Here is a 22,659-nt window from a genome sequence, read left to right as displayed (position 1 = left end):
AATTTTTCTTTTTTGCATATTGCTAAAGTGTATTTATAGCACTTCAATTTGTATTTCTCCTAAATTTATTTAGGTTGAACTCTATTAAATACGAGTTGATAATGGCAGGAACCATTTTTTGGGGTTGGTTCTGATGTTCTTTCTGCTAGAAGAATAGGCAGTCCTTTGGCCGAGAATATTGAACTTGGAGCACAGTGCTTTGCAACAATGCAAACACCTACCGAGAACTTTTTGATCTCGTGTGGTAATTGGGAAAACAGTTTCCAAGTCATTTCCCTAAATGATGGAAGAATTGTTCAGAGCATTCGGCAGCATAAAGATGTGGTCAGCTGTGTGGCAGGTAAATTTTATGATAGGAATTTGTTCAATCTTCCCTAAAAAGAAATTTGATGGAGATTTTCCCCCCTAAATGCTTTCTTGATCATGGATTGGTACTCATGGCAACTTGGTTGAATCTTGTTCCTCTCTCTTATAGAAAAAGGGATGTCCGAATCTAATTTGTAAATTTTCTGAATGAATGTCGATGGTGCTAGTACATATATTGGATACGTTTTAAGAATATAGTCTCTAAATCTAGGAATGCTAAAGTTGGTTTAGTACATTTGTGATTTAACGTTCTGAGTACCACTTTAGGAATGAAAGTATCACATTAGTACCTTTGCAACCCCACAGTCCGTGGTGAGTTGGTGATCAGCACTTACCGTAGACGATTCCTGAAAATTTTCACATGTTTTAAGCCAAAGTGTCACCCTGTGTAGAGGACAAGTGTCATTTTTCTTTGAGGGTGTCTTGTTTACTATTTAGTTATAGATTATATTGTTCATTATGATATTTTTAATCATCCAATTCACTCTTCAAAGGTGGTGCTATAATGGTATGGTTTTTGTTACTCCAAGCCAACTCACCATTTCTCTAACCCACAAGTGTCAAACATTCAACTAAACTTTAATGCTTTTGTCCTTCAATTTCCATTTATTAAAATACTTCACAACTTCCAGAAAAGACTTTTTTCATTCAATTTTCAGAAAAAGCTTTCTGAAATAGGAACACCAGTCCTCTTTCTTCATCTACAATTAACATTTCTCAACCTCACATCATGAAATCCACTCAAAGCACTTGCAGCATACATTTTTCTCCTCTGGATAGAAGCACCCAAAGAAGATGATGAGGAGAAGGGGTTGTGATGAACAAGAAGTGGTACCAAATAGCCTTAAGTAGATTGTGGACTTTTACAAAGGGTATTTTAGGAAGAAAATTGTATTTTCAGAAATTTGACCACCTATCATCTTTGAACTAACATTTATAATGGATAGAAGATGGAAGGGCTGTGGTTTTAGACGGACTAAATATGGAGAGATTAAGTGTTCCGTCTTGAAAATATAGGGATCAATTCATTAATTATGCTAAAACTTTGGGAATGAAGTAGAATGTACCATTTATGTATTAAATTGAAGTTGAGGAATTTTTGTGATACAAATTAAAGTGAGGGACAATTATAATATATCCATCTAAGATGATGAATGGTGATTGAAACTTAGTTGGAAAATGATCTGAAAGTTGGTGATATTAGGTCATAGGGATTTTAATAATATTCAAATTAAAAATCAGAAATATTTATGAAATAAATTGGAGTGAGGCATGACCCAGATACAACCATTTAAGTTGAACAATGTTTTAGGTGAACTCAACTCTGTGATCATGGTGCTGCATTATCTTCTGCTCAATTAAATTGCCATTTCTCGACATTTTCTACATGGGTGGTTTCATGTTATTTTGTTGCCCCATAAGGGTCTCCACATTTTTTTTATGTAAAAATTTGTTAATAACATGCAGTGTCAGCTGATGGTAGCATACTTGCAACTGGAAGTTATGATACTACAGTCATGGTTTGGGAAGTTATCCGTGTCCGAGGCACTGAAAAAAGAGTTCGAAATGCTCAGTCTGATCTACCTCGCAAAGAATATGTGATTGCTGAAACTCCTTTCCATATTCTCTGTGGTCATGATGATATAATAACTTGCTTATATGTTAGTGTGGAGCTTGATATAGTTATCAGTGGTTCAAAAGACGGAACTTGTGTTTTCCATACCCTAAGGGAAGGAAGATACATAAGATCTTTACGTCATCCTTCTGGCAGTGCATTGTCAAAGCTTGTGGCCTCTCGGCACGGACGCATAGTAATTTATGCTGATGATGATCTTAGTCTGCATTTGTATTCTATTAACGGAAAACATCTTGCTGCTTCTGAATCTAATGGTCGGCTGAACTGCATTGAACTCAGTGGCTGTGGGGAGTTTCTGGTTTGTGCAGGTGACCAAGGACAGATAGTTGTACGCTCTATGAATACACTTGAGGTTGTGAAAAAGTATAATGGAATTGGAAAGGTAATAACATGTCTAACAGTAACCCCAGAAGAATGCTTTTTAGCTGGGACCAAAGATGGAAACCTTCTTGTGTACTCTATAGAAAATCCTCAACTTCGCAAATCTAGTGCTCCTCGACATGTGAAATCTAAATCCACTGCAACGGGACATATCTACGTTCAACAACCAGAGTCAAGCAATTGACGATTGCTGTTTGTCATGTTGATCTCTGGTAAGGATCTTTATGAATTTAGCCATTAGTGTTTCAATAAACTTTTGCACTCTACATTCTCCTTGTACTTGCTATTTTTTGCTCAGTTTATAGCAACAGTTCTTCTCGGCTATTGTAAGTTGTATTGAGGTATCCATTTGGTCTTTCTATGTGCCTACCTACATAAACCACAATGAGGTTAGAATTCCGGTGTTGGAAGCATGTCAGAGGCTAAAGATTCCCAATTTACTGAAGAATTTTAAGATGTAGGTTGAAAGTTGAATTATAAAAAATTCAGATGGGGCAAAAATAAAAAATAAAAAAATGGGAAGGCAAGTTATTCAATTATTACATTTATCCACATTGAGGTCAGATTTTTGCCTTCAAAGGAAAGTTTAATCTGCTACATTACTATTTCATTGTTTAATTTTTTTGTTTATTTGATTGTCTTGTTTGTTATTATCAATAGTCTCAATGCTAGGATAGAAAAAAACTTGCAATATTAGCAAGTGTAAAAACAACTTCAGTTATAATGTGCCCTCAAGTCTCAGGCACACTTCCTTGAAAAATGTCAGATCTTATTATATTCTCATATCAAACATACTGTAACACGATGTGAAGATGATTAGGATTTAGAGCAAATATCTTAGTGGAGAATCTTTTCTACTCTTCCCTGGAATGGTTTACAGTATATTTGGGACATCTTTTTGCTTTTACAATGAAGAAACTCAATGGCTTCTTGTTGAAAGATATGCAGTTACTTTTGCTCAACAATATATGTAACTTTCCTTTTCCTTTTTCCTCCTTTCCTGATATTCACCCTCTAACATTTTTGACATGCAGAAATTCAGCCCGACTTTCAGCAAACCTGTCGTTTACTCTGACAGGCGCCTTTCCATTTGTATTAAAAAGGGTAACCTCTGGTGCTATGCAGTAGTTCCATCAGAATCGACAGATACGAAACAGATTGAAGTTCGAAATTGACATATGCACCAACCTCAAATAATATGCATGGTAGAGATTCTTTCCCATTGGACCAGAAGATAGTTATGTTGTCTTTAGGGGGAGCAAGGAATAGTGTTTGCACATACATGTACATTATATTCTTATAGAATTAGAATAGAAATGTCATGTATTAGTAAGAATGGCATCTCAGTTACTCATTTTTTGTTTTATGGACAGCATGTGCTGATCCTTAAAACATTGTACATATAGGCTTTAATGCCTCCATGAATGGCAATAACGTAATATTAAAATTATTACATGTACTTTACAGCAAATTGTTAAGGCTATTAGAGAATAGCTGCAATAGGTAAGGTTTCTGTCTTTAAACATGTGCCAGTAGCCTACAGCAACCGGCGATTAATGATCAATTTGAGGCATTGTCACCCTCCAATGCTCAATCCCGTTATCGGATTCAATACGGTGGCGTACCTAGGTTAGAACCACCATCAACACCCCCCCCCCCCCCCCCCCGAAAAAAAAAAAAAAAGAAAAGAAAATTTAATTTAAGCATTTGTTTTTGGATTTAATGTGCTTTTTGATAAAATTATTATTTGTCCTTCAAATTTGTTAAATTTAAATGTTATTTTTATTTTCTTAAAAAAAATTGCATCTATTTTTTTTATGTTATTTAATTTTGATTGTATAATGTTTTATATTTTATTTTGATACAGAATTCATTAATCATCTTTCAAAGCAAATGCATTTTTCTTCAATATTTAAGAATAATTAAGATTTTGGATTTTGGATTTTGTTCAAGTCATGAATTAGAAATTAATATTTTATTAAGAAATATCAAATTCTATTAAAATCCTTTAGCCAGATTCTTATTTTGTAAATTTGATATAAATACATTGTGGAAAGAGTTTTAAGCGTAGAATAATATGTGGAATAATAGCAGATATTGAAATTTATATCAAGTCTGTTTATGTGAATGAACTTTTTTAAAAAATATTATATTAATAATCTAAAAATAAGTTTCAAGTTACAATTTATTTTACCCCTAATAAAAATATATGATTTAATTAAAAAAATTAAATTAAATTTATTTAGCTTTTAAATAAAAAATATATAAAATTAATTTACTTATTTTTAAAAAATTATTTTTTTAATTATCATGATTAAAATTAAAATTTTGGCCTATAAATATATTCTGACAAGGTGAAACGGTATGCTTTTTGACAACATGACTAATCATTTCAAATCAACGTTTTATTAAACATCAAATCCGAGATTGAAAAATTGCTGGTAATAACACTTAGCAGGCCCTTAACTTGGAAATCTTGTTCTCTTCGAGATAATGAACAACTGCCGACGTTAGTTGACTGTTCCTATCCCTATCTCCAATCAGGCCTCTCATCTTCTTCGTCATATTGTCCGGGTCATCAATCTTTGCCTGCCTCACAAGCTCGGCCACCGAATCGGAAGTAAATGCCCCATCTTGCTCGTTCCTTGGTATCTCTATCCCGAGGTTTTTTCCCTGTAACAATCTAGCATTGAGCCCTTGGTCATTTAGCACTGGAAACATAATCAAAACCCTGTTGAACGACAGTCCTTCAACAACCGAGTTCCAACCACAGTGAGTCAAGAATACCCCAACTGACTCGTGGCCCAATATCTTCACTTGTGGAGCCCATTCCTTGTAAATGAGCCCATTATCCTTGACTCGCTCCTCGAACCCATCCGGTAGCATCTCCAACACGTTCTGAGTTGACCCTGGTGTGCTCTTGAGTGCCCAAAGGAATGGCGACCTCGACTTCTCCAACCCAAGAGCCAACTCGCTCACTTCTTGTCGAGTCAGAGAAGCCTCAGTACCAAGAGCTACATAAACAACTGACTCGGCTTCCTTTTTATCTAGCCATTCTTTAATATATGCCCATTCAATATCACTGCTGCGATATTCTTCTTCTTCTGGAGGCAACCAACCCAGTGGTATAATCGGTTTCGTCAACAGGTTGCCAAGGAGTTCGAACCATTCCGGTTCAAGCTCCGGTGAGCTTCTAATAATAACGAGATCAGCCTCTCCAGCCGCAAAGCCAAACCGAACCGAGTCACTTGGTCCAGTTTCATCCTGCTTTGTTTTGTCCACATACTTGGTAATCTCATGAATGCGATACATCACGTTTGACTCGAAAGGAACCCACTTAGGCACGACCGTGAAGTCCTCGGCTTTCGACCGGGAATCCTCACCGTTCATCAACATCGACGGCGGGCCAACAAAGCTCAGTGTTGCGGCGGTAAAGAGACTAAAGAAGGCGGCTGAGATACCAAGGTCAGAGGCTATAGACGGCAACCAATGAGAGGCGTAATCGTAAATAACCCAGTCTGGTCTTGTGGATTGCATGAAATCGGTTAGCTGATGTTGAAGCAGATCAAAGGCCTTCTTCAGTAACTGTTGTTTGGAGTAGGGTATGTCTGAGGTGTTCTCTGCGTTCGGCGGTAGACCAGGCACGGAAAGTAAGGGAAGGGATATTAGGGAAACGTTAGAAGATAGCTTTTGCGTTGATCGGAGAAGCCTATTGATGTTTCTTGGCGTTGAAACGAAATAGATTCTGTGACCCTTTTGAGCTAAAACCATGGAGAATCGGAGAAATGGTATGAGATGTCCCATGGCTAGCCATGGAAAGACCACTATGTGAAGTTCGCTGCCCTTCTCCATGTGAAGGGTGAAATGGAGTTATCGTCTCTCTTCTTCGATCGTCCTAAGTGTTCCTGCAATTCTTTTGGTACATGGGATTGTTAATATTCCCTGAGAAGTGATATTCCTGTGTAACTAATGCGGACGCATGTGGTGACGCAGCTTGAGCGTTTGTTCACCTGCTACCCGATAGTGATTATTGGCCACAATCGACAAAATATATAATTGTTAAAAGGTCAATATCGGTGGGCATTCGTCAGTGTCAGATATTTTTCCCGGTATATTTAGCTTTTATGATTAAATATTCATATTTTTTCATTTCGAAATTTTAACTTTAATGTTTTGGACTTTCAAATCCAAGCCTTGCAAAATAATAATAATAACAACAATAATAATGAATATGTAGCAAGGGAGTAGGTATTAGTTTTGATGGTTGATGATTTATCATTTTTTTAATAAAAAAAAAAAGTAACTCTAAATTGAACGACTCAATTTTGTGGGTAATCTCTAACGCTTTCTGATCAGAGAATATGTTGTATTTCATCGAAGTTCATTGAGAAGATAATACTCAACCCCTAGAATAAGGAGAAACCAGAAAAATCTAACTTCAAATTTTCTAAATAACTCCACAATTTCTTATCAATCTACTATCAATGAGTGATATGATATACGATAAGAGAATTTGATATCGAATCAGCAGATTATATCTTAAGCCTCGAAAAAAAGTATTTAAACAGCGTTTTAACAAGTGAATTTTAGGTGGATCCATAAGCCATTGGACCAAACGCATAAAAGCCAAATAAAAAAAAAAAACAGTAAAAGCAAAGGAAGCAGCCAATTCTAGATGAGCCCTTGTATGCGGTTCAAATAGCAAATGAACCTATAAACTTGAAGAGGAGAGAATTGAAATATTGACTAACAATAAATTTATGTATCGCATGTATCATTTAAATATTCGTAATTCTATACTTAAAAATGAGTAATTTGTATTGATATTATTTATGAAGAAATTTATTTTTTATTCTAAATACTTTCATTTTTAAGATTTAATTATGTTTAAAAAATTTTTATTAAGTCAATGATTAGAAAGAAAACGGAATAAATATAATTTTAAAAATACCTTTATTAGTAATAAAATAAAAAAATTTACTAATTAATTTTTATGATATAGAGAAATTGGTTAATTAGTCTCTCAATTTTAAAAAATATATTGACATTTTAAAAAGTCTATTAACTTATTTTTCTGTTAATTTGTCATTAAACATTTTACTATTAATCCATATAATTTTAAAAAATTTATTAGTTAGTCCCTTAAATTATTAAAAAGCTTACTAATTGGTCTCTCTGTATCGAGAGAATTTTAGATTTTTTTTTATAATACTTAACGACTAAAATCAATGGAAGAACTAACTAGTAAACTTTTTAAAATATCAGAGATATTTTAATATATTTTTTAAATGGTAAATAATTATCGAGCAACATCACATTTTATTTTTAATAATTTAAATTTTATATATTTTAATTTTTATTATATTTTTTAGTTTAAATCATGAATTTATTAAAATTTTTATTTATTTGTAAAGATTGAGTTTGATATTTTTCCCTTTTGGATTTTGATAAAATTAAATTTTAAGAATTAAAGTGTTTGAATTTGAAAAATAGAATAATAAATCAGTTAATTATATTATATTTCAAATATTAAAAATATATTTTCTTTATCTTTATTTTTATTATATTTATTGAGTTTAAATCTTGAATTTATTAAAATTATTATTTATTTATAAAAATTGAGTTTAAGATTTTCAGTTTTGTTACTTTAATTTGCAAATAGAATTTTTTTTAGAATTTTTTTTTATTTAATTTTTTGAGAGATTTATAAATTTATAGAAATTAAATTTTAAAAATTAAAATATTAAGTTTAGTTAGGTTATTTTTTCTATTATTAATATTATTTTTTAAAAAATTTATAATTTTAACGAATAAAATTTTAAATATTAAAATATTAAATTTTAAAAATAAAAAAATAAATTCATTAATTATATATTACCTCATAAAAAAATAATTCTCCCTTGTTTATATACTAAAATAGTATCTTGCGCTCTTTTCTATTAATGTGTTTTCCTTTTTGTTCCGAGAGTGCATGTTGATGCCATAGTATTTATAAGCTTTTTTAACGAGAGAAACGTTAAAATTTAGCTTTTCCACTCTGAGCAGTGATTTAGATTTCATTTGAAATAACTGTTTTTGTAAATAAATAAATTTTTACAAAATAATATATAATTTTAAATTTTGAAATTTTTTAAGAGAATTAATAAAAATGAAATCAATTTAATTAAATTATTAAAAAATTCTTAATTTGAAACAAAAGTTAAATAATATTTATTGATATTTAGAACTTTAATCTAAAATAATTGGCCAATCGAGTTAAGTTTTGAAAAGTTAAAATCTTTTTGAGCTCGAGTTAAACTCGAATTTTACTCATTTGGAACTCGAACAGAGTATTAATAATTTCAAGTTTGACTCGTTTATCAATCAAGTTTTTATTGAGTTTAGTTTCGAATAAATTAATTTATTTACATATATAATAAATTTTAGTTAAATTTAATGAGTTTAAATAATTTTAGTTAAATAAATATATACATATAAATTAGCTCGTAAACTTATAAGATGAGATCTTAAATCTTAACAATTCAAATATATGGAAGTTTTAAGAGTTGATGAGGCCGAACAACAGAGCTATGTTGTGAGTAGTTAATTCTGTAAGAAAGAGAACGTGAGTTAGTTAGCACCGATTTAACTGGTCAGGGATCCCGTAATTATAGGCGTAATAGGAATTTATTGGATTATGCCTACTAACGGTAACTTTATGCGAAGACTCAACCTCTTTAGGGAATGCGAATCTTAATGAAGAACCGGGTGTAACGGTGTTCGAATCTTCTTTTCTTTGGGTGAGACCGTGCATCCGATTATCAGATTCTTATCACGTGACCTTATTTTATAGTGATATTTTATGACTTACTTTGGAAAATCGCCATGTAACATCAAGAGTGTAATTAAATTATATAGAGCTTAACTTTAAAAAATTTAGATTTGACTCATAAAAGTATATGTAAGGTTTGAGTTAATTTCTTATAATATTAATCTCAGCCTACTTATCGAGATTGTTCACGAACCTGCTCATTAACTCGAAAATAAGCCAAATACTATTGAGTTCAAACTTGACTCATTTACTAAATGAGTTTAAAAATTAAGCTTAAGCTTGGCTTTTTTAAAATTGAATCGAGTCCGATCGAATTTTTATCAAGTCGAATCTCGAGTAGCTCATAAATAATTTGATTCATTTATATCCCTAATTGACTACTTATGCTGGATATAGTATAACACACTTGAGTGCAACCTCTTGACGAGCATGTATCTGTCTTGATCAAAAGAAATTCGTTGAAGGTTAGAAGTTTGTTTGGTATGAAACGGCTAACCATTTTAGTATGAAATCTTAAATATCAGTTGCTATAACATTTTTACGCCAATAAGTCCAATAAACTTGAGAGGTTAAGAAAAGATAAATAGGCTTTTTATTTTTTAAGCATGATATATAAAAAAGTAACAATTTTAAGAAATGTCTTAAATAAGAATAAGAAATGTCTTAAATAAGAATAAGAAATTCAAGAGGATGTGATGAATCCTTAATTTCATCTGTCAGTGAGTTTGAATTTGAATATTGGTTATTTCAACACCTTTAAAATTAAGATGAGATTGTTTTGTCTCTTTTATTAGATTTGATCCACATATATATTAGTAATATGCCCTATGCTAAATCTGTTAATTGTAATTATGTATTATTTTTTATGTATTTTAAATATTTAAAAATAATTTTATAAAAGCTGTTATTTATTTTTACTGTTAATTTAATTGAATTTCGAGTAAATATAAAGTTCATGAAACTATATTACCGTGCAAAAAAAATTATAATGCGATTATAATTATGAGATTCCTATTGCATTTAATTAATGTCTCCAAATGTTCCTGGTCGATATTTTTATCATGATTGGACAATAATTAGAATTGTTGAGACAAATACATATTATATATTTTTTTTTAGAGGAAGCAACTCATTTTATAGATTGAAATATGTGAGATATCTAGAACTAATATATAGATGCTTATTTTATGAATAAATGCACTGAATTAACCATTTTGAGAAATCTTTTAAGAAATTAAATCAAGTAGGACTTGATTGCATATAAATTGACATTGAGATAAAATTGTAATTTAAAAGAATTATGATTTTGTTCTAATTAATTAAGTAGGGATCTAATTAAAATTGTCTGAGATTTATATGGTATATTTATTAAAGTTTTAAACCATAGTTATAATTTATTTATTTAATTAGTTAAATAAACAAATATTATTATACTGAAATCCTAGAATTTAGTATAAAAAGGCATTAGAGCTAAGGTTTTGACAGAAATCCTTTTTGGGAGTCTTCAAAATTCAGGAAAGGCAAGGAGGTAGCACTCACAACGTCTCTCCTTCTCAATCCCTTAGAACTATTCTAAGATTTTTCCATTATCATTCTGTGTGGATATCGTTAGAGACCAAACATTTGGACGGTTTATGGTTTACGACAACCCAACCAAAATGAATAAAAAGTATTTATTTTTTTTTTTATTATTGCTTTCTTCGTTTAAACATGATCCATATTGTTGAAAAATTTTACTTTTCTATTTATTCAATCCAATTGAAACCAACAATATATCTAAATTAATTATATCAACTATATTTAAAAAATAATAAAAAGATTTTAATCAATTGATTATAATAATTTAAACTAAATAAATTTCTTTTAGAACTTACAATTAACTTTATATTAACAAAATTTTAAATATATATATTTTTTATCGTGTAAAATTTAGTGTCGAAAGTCCAACAATAACAAATTTTTTTTTGTCCATAGGTAAGGGAGTAAAGGTGAGTTTGGGAAGTTGAATCCATGGTCAGGTTCAACATCCCTTATATGCGTTGTAACTCCAATTAAAAGAGCTCTGCCAAATAACAAACTTCATACTTAATCATATTTATTTGTATATTATATAAAAAATAACTAGAACGCACACTATACGGTCCGTTCTTCACATAGTATCAGACTAAAACATCTGACGTGCTAGTAGGAGTTATAGGTAGGAGTTATAGGTATAGAAAGAATGGATGCCTAGTGTGGAGAAAAGAATTGGAACACCAACTTATGATTCCAATTAAGGGTAGATTGATCAATCAAATCAAACAACTTTAAATGTACCGTGTAATATCTCAAAAAAAATGAATAAATAAATAAAAAGAATAAAAATAAAAAAAATAAATTAAATTTTAATTTAAAGACAAGTAGCACTTTGCTAGCCACTTAACCAAATAAATTTAAAAAAAAAAAAGAAGAAGAAGAAAAAAGACTAGAAGAGAATAAGAACCTATCTTCTTCAATTCTCCTTCTTCTGCTGTGAACCAAAATAAAATTCTCATTCTCCATCTTTTCTCTTCTACACCAAATTTCTTCAAATTTTCACTTCAAATCAATTACTCATTTTCTCCCAACACCTTTTCTTCAAATTTTCACTTCAAATCAATTACTCATTTTCTCTCAACACCTTTTCAAAGTAGAATTTGAAAAAAAGAAGAGAAATTAAAGAGAAAATTCAAGGTTGAGGGAGAGTGAATAGTAACAAAGTGTTGAAAAATTTAAAAGTATGTTAGGGGTTTTGATGTAAGAATGTTTCTTATCATTTTTATGTGAATATTTATAAAGAATATTGTATTAATATGATTTATTTATTCATTTTTTCATGAAAAAGAAGTGGAAGGAAAAGGAAGATTAGAAAACTTTAAGCTTATGGAAGATTTTGGAAGGTTTAAAATTTTGTGCTCAACTTTATTTGAATAAATTCAATAATTTGTTAATTAGGTTTTATTTGAAAATTTTACTACCTTAGTAGAACTAGATCAAGTGAATAATATTTTAGTTATATAGCATGATTAAAGTTTGAAGAAATGATAAATTTGATAAATAGAAAATTTTGAAATTAATATGTAATTTGAGCAAAACTCAAGTTATAGATCAAGTGAAATGTCTCTACTTTCTTTGATAGGGATGTAATTTGGCTAAGATATAGTAATAACAATAAAAAAAATTAATTATTAGTCTAAATAAGAAATAATATGTTAAACGTTATAAAATAATTAAATTAGGGTTGAAAGAAAGTTGTTGGATAGAAATAAAAATTAAAAGAAAAAGAAAAAAGAGATATGGTATATCGTGATAAATAGAAAAAAAAATAGATTAGAAAAAATAATAATAATAGTTAATTAATTAAGGATTAAATAATAAAATGGTAATTTATGTAGTTAAATTAAATTAATATATTTACATGATATGACAATGTTTAAAAGCAGAATTGTAATATGATAAAATATTACGATTTGAATAATCGAAAGTTACACTATGTTGAAATTTTTGTCCACATGTTTAAATGTAGAAATTATTTAAAGTCTGACTCTAGTAAGTTTGGTGAGAATTGTGAGTTAGTTTAAGGATGTGGCATGTCATATATAGATCTTGCAGTACTGCACTACAGTTACACTGATTGATACCCTACAGGTACGGCTCTATCATTACAGTTATAGACTCTTTTGAGTCATACAGTTATTTGGCACTTTGTGCCCTACAGATATAGCTTCTTTATTTGACTTAACAGCCCCATTTAAATTTATAGAACCAAAAAAAATAAAAATAATAAATAAATAAATGTATTAAGAGAAAATAAAATTTTCTATATAAAAAAAAAGAAAAAGAAAAAAGGACTATGAAATTCAACTATATATATATATATATATGAAATAATAATATGATTTAGAATTATTTTAAATTGTTTGCTATATAGTTTATTGTCATTTATTTGATTTATTTTTAATAAATGAATTTTGATTTAAATGTTTTATTTAAAAAAAAAAAGAAGTTGAGCACCACTAAGCAATTTGCTTAGCACATAGGAATTTATTTTTCCTCGCGCAGGTTGTAGATCCAAGTAGTATTAGATCAAGATCTGCATCAACCCAGCCAGAGTTACATCATTAACTATTTGGGTATATTTTATAAATTTTATATAAAGTTGATTTTGAAAATATAATATGTACATAAAATTTTAGAGATGAAGTTGTATATGATTGTGAATTAAATATATTTGAAGATTTTAATTTTTGGTATAAATATTGGTTATTAGTATAAGCTTTTGTATTGAGATTAATGAGTTGGTTTATGAAGTGTTGATCTGAGTCGAAATTGTGTTGATGTTAAAAGAAGTTTAGGGGTTAAGGTTGAAGTTTATAGAAGTGTAATATTACTATTCACAGGTGAAATTAAGCCCATATTTCAGGGAAACTTTGCCGGATTTTCGGTAAAAAAAAAACAAAAAAAAAGTCATGAATTACATAATATAAATTAAAGGAAAAATAAGAGAACTGTTGCAAAATGTAATATCTCCGGCTCGGTTAACTAAATAACCGGGTAGGGAGTGTTACATTTAGTGGTATCAGAGTAGGTTTAGTCAACTCTAGGTAGTATGTGGGTAAATAGTTAGGTATAGGAATATGTACATGCCATATATATTAAAGATATGATGTAACTCTGATGCAGATCTATTTTATGAATTTTAATATTATAGAATGACGGAAGAACGGGGAGAACTTTAAGTTGGAGAAGAGGTAGAAAATCATATACCGATTGAGGTCATTGGCCATGTACCGCCACATGCTCCTCTTGGTGCTAGAAGGTTGGAGCAGGAGGTCTTATTATAGCAATTAATAGAGATTTTCAGGCAGGTGGCCGGAGTAGCTTAGCCAGCTATAGTTCCACCACTGGTTCCTGCACCAGCACCAGCCAGGCTGCCTATTGATAAATTGAGAAAGTATGGTGCTACAGAATTTAAAGGACGAAAGGAAGATGATGCATCTGCAGTAGAATATTGGTTGCAAAGTGCAGATAGGGTTCTTCAATATATAGTTACAGTGTTCCCCAAAATATAGTCTAGTATGTGCAGTGTCACTACTAAAAGAAGAAGCATACCAATGGTGGGACACTATGGAACAGACCGTGCAACCAATACAGAGGACATGAGAGTTTTTCTTAAATGAGTTCAGAAAGAGATATGTAGGTGACATATATATGGAGGAGAGAAAAAGGGAGTTTATCTATTTGAGACAGGGACGTATGACAGTAACTGAGTATGAAAGAGAGTTTATTAGATTGAGCAGATATGCCAGGGAGATGATTCCTACAGAGGAGGCAAAATGTAAAAGATTTGAGCAAGGGTTAAACACTGAGATCAAGATGCTTCTAGTTGCCCTTCAAATCAGAGATTTTTCAGCACTGGTGAATGCAACTTTGAATGTAGAGAAAGTGAGGGAAGAAGACCAGGGTAAAAGACAGAGGAGTCAGCAAAAAAGGACTTACAGTCAGAATTAGAGTCAATGACAGATGATAGCTTCACAAGGCTCTAGTAAGAGACAGAAAAGTTTTCAACTTGCTAGATCAAGCCAGTCTCAAAGGCAGGGTCAAAAATCAGCTCAGAGTTTAGCAAGTAGGTATGCTCAACAGACTACTTCTGTGGCCAGTTCTGGAGACTCAGGAAGAAGTCTTCCACCAGAGTGCGACCACTGCAAAAGGAGACATACTGGTACTTGCAGATTGCTGACAGGAGCTTGTTTCATATGTGGCTCTATAGATCACATTATGAGGGATTGTTCTAAGAAGCAAACAGCCTCAGCACCAGCAATAGAAAGAATTGTACCAGTAACTCGAAAGACTAGAAGCAAAGGTAGAAGTGAGCCGACAGGTACCTCTAGTCAAAGAGTGTCAGAGACTGTGGACAGACCAGAATCTAGAGCACCTGCCAAAGCCTATGCCATTAAAGCCAGAGAGGATCAGGATTTCCCAGATGTTATCATAGGTATATTTTCTATCTTTGGCCGATCTGTTCATGCTTTAATAGATCATGGTTCCACACACTCTTATATTTGCATACCTATCACAAATAAAAAAGAACTATAAGCAGACATACTAGATCAGGATATAGTAGTAACTAATCCTTTTGGCCACAATGTAGTTGTCAGTAAAGTATTTAAAGATTGCCCCATTTTGATTCACGATCACATTTTTCATAGAGATTTGATTGAATTACCTTTTCGAGAGTTTGATGTGATTCTAGGAATGGATTGGTTATTTAGACACCAGGTTATAGTTGATTGTAGAAAGAAGAGAATCACGCTAAAGACACTGAAAGGTGAAGAAGTAGTAGTTGTGGGCGAGAGATCAGATTTTCTCTCTAATGTTATTTTTGCTACTGCAGCCAGAAGAATGATAAGAAAGGGTTGTGAGACATACTTAGCCTGTGTTTTGGAGGCTAAGAAAGAGAAACCTATTGTGCAAGATATACCTACTATTTGCGACTTCTTTGATGTCTTTCCAGACGAATTACCAGGATTACCTCCAGAAAGAGAAGTAGAATTTTCCATAGAAGTTATACCAGGCACTACACCCATATCAATTGCTCCCTATAGGATGGCTCCCACAGAATTAAAAGAATTAAAAGTGCAACTACAAGAATTACTCAATAAGGGTTTCATACGCCCTAGTATCTCTCCCTAGGGTACACCAGTGCTATTTGTTAAGAAGAAGGATGGTTCACTGAGACTGTGCGTGGATTCCAGACAACTCAACAAGTTGACCATCAAAAATAAATATCCAATGCCCCGTATAATGACTTGTTTGATCAGCTAAAGGGAGCGGGTGTCTTTTCTAAAATTGACCTAAGATCAGGTTATTATCAGCTCAGAGTAAAGGATGTAGATATTCCAAAGGCTACGTTCAGGACCCGATATGGACATTATGAATTCCTTGTCATGCCATTCCGATTGACTAATGCTCCAGCTACATTTATGGACTTGATGAATCGTATCTTTCACCCTTTCTTGGACCAGTTTGTTATTGTGTTCATAGATGACATTCTAGTCTATTCAAAGACAAAAGAAGAGCATGATAGGCACTTGAGGATTGTGTTACAAATGCTAAGGGAGAAACAACTTTATGCTAAATTCAGCAAATGTGAATTTTGGTTGAATGAAATATCTTTTCTGGGACATGTAGTATCTGCAGAAGGCATAAGGGTCGATCCCAAAAAGATAGAGACTATCCTTGCATGGAAGCCACCCAAGAACATTACAGAAGTCAGAAGCTTCTTGGAGTTAGCTGGTTATTACAGAAGGTTTGTAAAAGGATTCTCTCAAATAGCTGCTCCATTGACAAGGTTGTTGCAGAAAAATGTCAAGTTCGAATGGAATGACAAGTGTCAGGCCAGTTTTGATTGATTAAAGGCTATGCTCACAGAGTCACCTGTCCTTACACAACCAGTGTCAGGTAAGGACTTTGTGATTTATAGTGATGCCTCTCATAATGGACTTGGTTGCGTGTTGATGCAAGATGGAAAAGTTGTTGCTTATGCTTCCAGGCAATTAAAACCACATGAAAGAAATTATCCCACTCATGATTTAGAATTAGCAACCATAGTTTTTGCATTAAAGATCTGGAGGCATTACTTATATGGTGAAAAGTGTTATATTTATATGGATCATAAAAGCCTAAAGTACTTGGCAACTCAAAAAGAGTTAAATTTGAGACAAAGGAGATGGATGGAGCTGTTAAAAGATTATGATTGTATTATTGACTACCACCCTGGCAAAGCAAATGTGGTGGCAGATGCTCTTAGCAGAAAATATTTGCTTGCACTCAATGCTATGAATGCTCACTTGACATTGGCTAAAGATGAAGTTGTTATTGCAGAATTGAAAGTTAGGCCCAGTTTGCTTCAACAAGTCCAGGAAGCTTAGAAGGAAGATAAGGATATTGCAGTGAAGGTAAGACAAATACAGGAAGGGAAGGACAATGGGTTTGAAATTAAAGTCAATGGTTGCTTATATTACCAAAACAGAATATGTGTGCCGGACATAACTGAGTTAAGGAAGAATATACTTGAAGAGGCTCATAGTAGTCCATACGCAATGCATCCTGGTAGTACCAAAATATATCAAGATCTGAAGAAAAACTATTGGTGGCCAGGAATAAAAAGAAACATAGCAGAGTTTGTTTCAAAATGCTTAACCTATCAGCAGGTAAAAGCAGAGCACCAAGTTCCTTCTGGTTTGCTACAACCAATCTCTATACCAGAATGGAAATGGGATCGAGTTACTATGGATTTTGTCACTGGTCTGCCACTCACACCAAGAAAGAAAGATGATGTATGGGTGATTGTTGATAGATTGACAAAGTCTGCACATTTTCTACCTGTCAGAACATATTATTCCCTTGAAAAATTAGCAGAATTGTATATAAACGAGATAGTACGACTACATGGATATCTGACAGAGACCCGAGGTTTACATCAAGATTTTGGGAGAAATTGCATGAAGTCTTGGGTACTAGATTGAACTTCAGTACAACTTTTCATTCCCAAACGGATGGACAGTCAGAGAGGGTAATTCAGATCTTAGAAGACATGTTAAGGAGCTGTATTATTGAATTTGAATGAAGCTGGGAAAAGTATCTTTCATTAATGGAATTCGCTTACAACCACAGCTACCAGTCCAGTATTAAAATGGCACCTTATGAAGCATTGTATGGGAGGAAATGCAGGATTCCTCTATGCTGGACAGAGCTAAGTGAAGATAAGCTTGTGGGTCCTGACTTGATAAGACAAATAGAAGAAAAGGTTAAGATCATCAAGGAGAGGTTAAAGGCAGCATCAGACAGACAAAAGTCATATGCAAATAAAAAAAGAAAGAATATAGAGTTTTCAGTGGGCGATAAAGTCTTCCTTAAAGTTTCACCTTGGAAGAAAGTGCTGAGATTTGGCAAAAAGGGTAAACTGAGTCCTAGATTTATCGGTCCTTATGAAATTATGGAACGTGTAGGACCGGTAGCCTACAAGCTAGCCTTACCACCAGAACATGACAAGATACACAATGTTTTTCATGTTTTTATGTTTAGAAGATACATGTCAGATCCTTCTCATGTCCTCCCAGCGGAATCTATGGATGTACAACCAAACTTGTCATATGAAGAAGAACCTGTGAAAATTCTAATAAGAGAAATAAAAGAGTTGAGAAACAAAAAATTCCTCTTGTTAAAGTCCTATGGAGGAATCACAAAGTAGAAGAAGCAACTTGGGAGAGTGAAGGTGTCATGAAAACACAGTATCCTTATCTCTTTAATATAGGTAAAATTTCGAGGACGAAATTTTTATAAGAGGGGTAGAGTTGTAACATCCCAAAAAAATAAATAAATAAATAAATAAAAAGAATAAGAATAAAAAAAAAGAGAAAAAAAAGATAAATTAAATTTTAATTTAAAGACAAGTAGCACTTTGCTAGCCACTTAACTAAATAAATTAAAAAAAAAAAAAGAAAAGAAGAAGAAGAAAAGACTAGAAGAGAAGAAGAACCCATCTTCTTCAATTCTCCTTCCTCTGCCGTGAACCAAAAAAAAAATTTTTTCATTCTCCATCTTTTCTCTTCTACACCAAATTTCTTCAAATTTTCACCTCCAATCAATTACTCATTTTCTCTCAACACCTTTCCAAAGTAGAATTTAAAGAAAAGAAGAGAAATTAAAGAAAAGAAGAGAAATTAAAGAGAAAATTCAAGGTTGAGGGAAAGTGTATAGTAACAAAGTGTTGGAAAATTTAAAGGTATGTTAGGAATTTTGATGTAGGAATATTTCTTATCATTTTTATGTGAATATTTATGAAGAATATAGTATTAATATGATTTATTTGTTCATTTTTTCATACAAAGAAGTGGAAGGGGAGAGTGGAAACTCTAAAGGGAAAGAAAATGAAGATTAGAAAACTTTAACCTTGTGGAAGTTTTTGAAAGATTTAAGATTTGTGCTCAACTTTATTTGAATAAATTCAATAATTTGTTAATTAGGTTTTATTTGAAAATTTTACTACCTTAGTAGAACTAGATCAAGTGAATAATATTTTAGTTATATAGCATGATTAAAGTTTGAAGAAATGATAAATTTGATAAATAGAAAATTTTGAAATTAATGTGTAATTTGAGCAAAACTCAAGTTATGGACCAAGTGAAATGTCTCTACTTTCTTTAATAGGGATGTAATTTGGCTAAGATATAGTAATAATAAAAAAAAAGTTAATTATTAGTCTAAATAAGGAATACTATGTTAAACGTTGTAAATTAGTTAAATTAGGGTTGAAATAAAGTTGTTGGATAGAAATAAAAATTAAAAGAAAAAGAAAAATGAGATATGATATATCGTGATAAATAGAAAAAAAATATTATATTAGAAAAAAATAATAATAAAAATAATAATAGTTAATTAATTAATGATTAAATAATAAATTTGTAATTTATGTAATTGAATTAAATTAATAGATTTACATGATATGACAATGTTTAAAAGCAGAATTGTAATATGATAAAATATTACGGTTTGAATAATCGAAAGTTACACTATGTTGACATTTTTGTCCACATGTTTAAATGTATAAATTATTTAAAGTCTGACCCTAGTAAGTTTGGTGGAAATTGTGAGTTAGTTTAAGGGTGTGGCATGCCATATACAAATCTTGCAACTACCCTACAGGTACGGCTCTACCGCTACAGTTATAGACCCTTTTAAGTCATACAGTTATTTGGCACTTTGTGCCCTATAAATATAGTTTCTTTATCTGACTTAACAGTCTCATTTAAATTTATAGGGGCTAAAAAGAAAATAAAAATAATAAATAAATAAATGTATTAAGAGAAAATAAAATTTTCTATATGAGAAAAAAGAAAAAAAAAGGACTATAAAATTCAACTATGTAAATATATATGTATGAAATAATAGTATGATTTAGAATTATTTTAAATTATTTGCTATATAGTTTATTGTTATTTATTTGATTTATTATTGATAAATGAATTTTGATTTAAATGTTTTATTTTTTTTTTTAAAAAGAAGTTGAGCACCACTGAGCAATTTGCTTAGCGCGTAGGAATTTATTTTTCCTCGCGCAGGTTGTAGATCCAAGTAGTAGTTGATCAAGATATGCATTAACCAGCCAGAGTTACATCATTAACTATCTTGGGTATATTTTACAAATTTTATATAAAGTTGATTTTGGAAATATGACATGTATATAAAATTTTAGAGATGAAGTTGTATATGTTTGTGAATTATATATATTTGAAGATTTTAATTTTTGGTGTAAATATTGGTTATTAGTATAAGTTTTTGTATTGAGATTAATGAGATGGTTTATGAAGTATTGATCTGAGTTGAAATTGTGTTAATGTTAAAAGAAGTTTAGGGGTCAAAGTTGAAGTTTATAGAAGTGTAATATTACTATTCATAAGTGAAATTAAGCCCATATTTTATGAGAAACTTTACCGGATTTTCGGTAAAAATAAAAAATAAAAAAAGCCATGGATTACATGATATAAATTAAAAAAAAAAAGAGAACAGTTGCAAAATGTAATATTTCCGACTCAGTTAATTAAATAACCGGGTAAGAGTATTACATACCAGGTGAATGTTGAAGCAGTTGAGGATCCAAAAAGATTAGACTCTAAGATACCCAAGAATCATATCAAATATGAGTACAAGTACAATCACACCAATTTTCATGCGGACCCCTTACTTCAACACATCTCTTCCTGCCAAAAGACTAGACTAAAGTCAAGACTGTTGACATTTTGAACCCGCCTCGTAAAAAGGAGCAAGTTGGGAAATAATGACCTTTTAGGACTCGAACCCATAAGCTAGATGGGTTGTGAAGGAGACACCAATATTGTTTAGCTAGACAAACTAGATTAAAAAGTTCAAAGTCCTTGAATCTAAGTCTTCCCTGAATACTTGGATTTTGAAATACATGAACGCTACTACCTTATCCAACTAATACCACAGGAATTATCTACATCACCCCACCGAAAACGTGATAGCAAGCTATTCAACTTGGTAGAGAAACATTTAGGGTATGAAAAATAGACATGGAATATGTCGAGATTGCAAATAGCACTGACTGTATCATGGTAGCACGCCCAGCAGGAGATAAAAGCTTTTGTTTCCAAGATTGAGTCTTAGCAAGCATTCTATCTTCTAGTGCTTTCAAAGCTTGTTGCTTGTAACGACTCAAAAGAATAGGCAAACCCAAAAATGTCTCAGAAGTGGTCAATTCATCCATCTGGAACATGGAAAGGATATGTCGTTTGAGCTAAAGTGGTGTATGCTTACTGAATAAGATGAGACTTAGCAAAATTAATGGATTGTCCAGAAGCCAAAGTATAAGAATGGAGGGCATGTAGCAGATAACTTGCTTTCTGCCGAGTAGCCCGAGCAAATAGCATAGTATTATCAGCAAAGAAGACATCACCAGAGATGGAGTGTGCTGAGAAATTTTAATGCCCCGAATAAACCCATCATCATGCGCAGCTGCCAAAAGATAAGAAATCGCATGAGAGATAGAGAGGAATATATAAGGGGATAAAGAATCCTCTTGCTGAAGTCCACGAGCAGGCGAAAAGAGATCAGTAGGATTCTCATTGATGAGAATTGAGAAACTGACCGTAGAAATACATTATATAATAGTTGAATTCATTTAGCAGCAAAGCCCATTTTGGCCAAAACCATCCGCAAAAAGCACCCGTCAATATGGTCATAAGCCGTAGGCATGTCAAACTTCAAAGCCATTGAGTGCAATCGACCATGTGAAGTGCGAAAGTTGGTGAAAAACTTTATGAGCAATTACGATATTGCCTTGAATAGCTCAGCAACTGAAATGAGAGAATTCATCCACATATTTAACCTGTTTATGATTCTATTGAAAATGATCTTATAAATAAAATTATATAAACTAATCAAATAAACTAAAAAGTACTAGTAGGATTACGATACCGAAAAATAAGAATATGAGTTCTATTAAACTCTTTTGATAGAAAATCTGATTCATAAAAATGACTAATAACATCATATAGGAATTGACCCATAATAGGCTAATGACAATAATAAAAGAGACCAAAAAAGCCATCAAAATTAAGTTCTTTAGGTTACTTATATGAAAAGTAACTTGACGTATTTCTTCAATAGAAACAGAGGCTAGTAAGGTGTTATTGAATAACATATTAATTTATAATATGAAAGGTTTATTTTTATCCTATTTTTTTATTTTGTTTTAAATTAATCTAAAAATTAAATTTTTTTTCTATTTTTTTAAGCTTACACTTTCCACTTAAAATTAATTTTCCACAATATTCCTCCTCCCGAGGGAAAAAAAAAAATCAGCTATTCCTGAGGCTGTGGTGTCGGTCACTTCGCACGCAAGCACCGCGACACGTACGAAGCA

General features: G+C 31.6%; 4 protein-coding genes across 7 annotated transcripts in view; 2 read left to right on the top strand and 2 right to left on the bottom strand.

Annotated features, from left to right (window-relative positions):
* LOC110606349 (BEACH domain-containing protein B) overlaps nt 1-3,833 on the top strand; it is a 43,031-nt gene extending 39,198 nt beyond the window's left edge. For all 4 annotated transcript variants that reach the window (XM_021745112.2, XM_021745111.2, XM_021745113.2 and 1 more), the window contains 3 exons: nt 109-340; nt 1,834-2,595; nt 3,418-3,833. In XM_021745112.2, coding sequence (XP_021600804.2) covers nt 109-340; nt 1,834-2,567 — 966 coding nt within the window. In that variant the 3' untranslated portion in view covers nt 2,568-2,595; nt 3,418-3,833. The remainder of the gene's footprint in view (nt 1-108; nt 341-1,833; nt 2,596-3,417) is intronic.
* A 934-nt stretch (nt 3,834-4,767) lies between these two features.
* LOC110607076 (UDP-glycosyltransferase 91C1) lies at nt 4,768-6,392 on the bottom strand. Its single transcript, XM_021746133.2, has one exon. The coding sequence runs from the start codon at nt 6,233-6,235 to the stop codon at nt 4,835-4,837; it is 1,401 nt and encodes a 466-aa protein (XP_021601825.2). The 5' UTR covers nt 6,236-6,392; the 3' UTR covers nt 4,768-4,834.
* An 8,343-nt stretch (nt 6,393-14,735) lies between these two features.
* LOC110606868 lies at nt 14,736-16,624 on the top strand. Its single transcript, XM_043953524.1, has 3 exons — nt 14,736-15,207; nt 15,313-15,848; nt 16,034-16,624. The coding sequence occupies exons 1-3, from the start codon at nt 14,736-14,738 to the stop codon at nt 16,622-16,624; spliced, it is 1,599 nt and encodes a 532-aa protein (XP_043809459.1).
* A 4,643-nt stretch (nt 16,625-21,267) lies between these two features.
* Nucleotides 21,268-22,007, bottom strand: LOC110606870. Its single transcript, XM_021745852.2, has 3 exons — nt 21,961-22,007; nt 21,691-21,877; nt 21,268-21,501 (listed from the first exon to the last, which is right to left on the bottom strand). The coding sequence occupies exons 1-3, from the start codon at nt 22,005-22,007 to the stop codon at nt 21,268-21,270; spliced, it is 468 nt and encodes a 155-aa protein (XP_021601544.2).
* Between the last annotated feature and the right edge of the window lie 652 nt (nt 22,008-22,659).

The sequence above is a fragment of the Manihot esculenta genome, chromosome 18 (assembly GCF_001659605.2).
Source record: "Manihot esculenta cultivar AM560-2 chromosome 18, M.esculenta_v8, whole genome shotgun sequence".
Taxonomy (NCBI): Eukaryota; Viridiplantae; Streptophyta; class Magnoliopsida; order Malpighiales; family Euphorbiaceae; genus Manihot; species Manihot esculenta.
This window is presented reverse-complemented; position numbering and strand designations above follow the sequence as displayed.

Bases quoted from the DNA above. Each gene is read 5' to 3' on its own strand.
- LOC110607076 (XM_021746133.2), bottom strand. From the start codon at position 6,235: ATGGAGAAGGGCAGCGAACTTCACATAGTGGTCTTTCCATGGCTAGCC.
- LOC110606870 (XM_021745852.2), bottom strand. From the start codon at position 22,007: ATGGCTTTGAAGTTTGACATGCCTACGGCTTATGACCATATTGACGG. The intron at 21,878-21,960 runs GTGCTTTTTGCG...TTCTACGGTCAG, and splicing joins GCTTATGACCATATTGACGG to TTTCTCAATTCTCATCAATG. The intron at 21,502-21,690 runs GTGATGTCTTCT...TCCATGTTCCAG, and splicing joins CTCAGCACACTCCATCTCTG to ATGGATGAATTGACCACTTC.
- LOC110606868 (XM_043953524.1), top strand. From the start codon at position 14,736: ATGATAGCTTCACAAGGCTCTAGTAAGAGACAGAAAAGTTTTCAACTT. The intron at 15,208-15,312 runs GTATATTTTCTA...AACTATAAGCAG, and splicing joins TTTCCCAGATGTTATCATAG to ACATACTAGATCAGGATATA. The intron at 15,849-16,033 runs GTGCAACTACAA...TTGTTTGATCAG, and splicing joins CAGAATTAAAAGAATTAAAA to CTAAAGGGAGCGGGTGTCTT.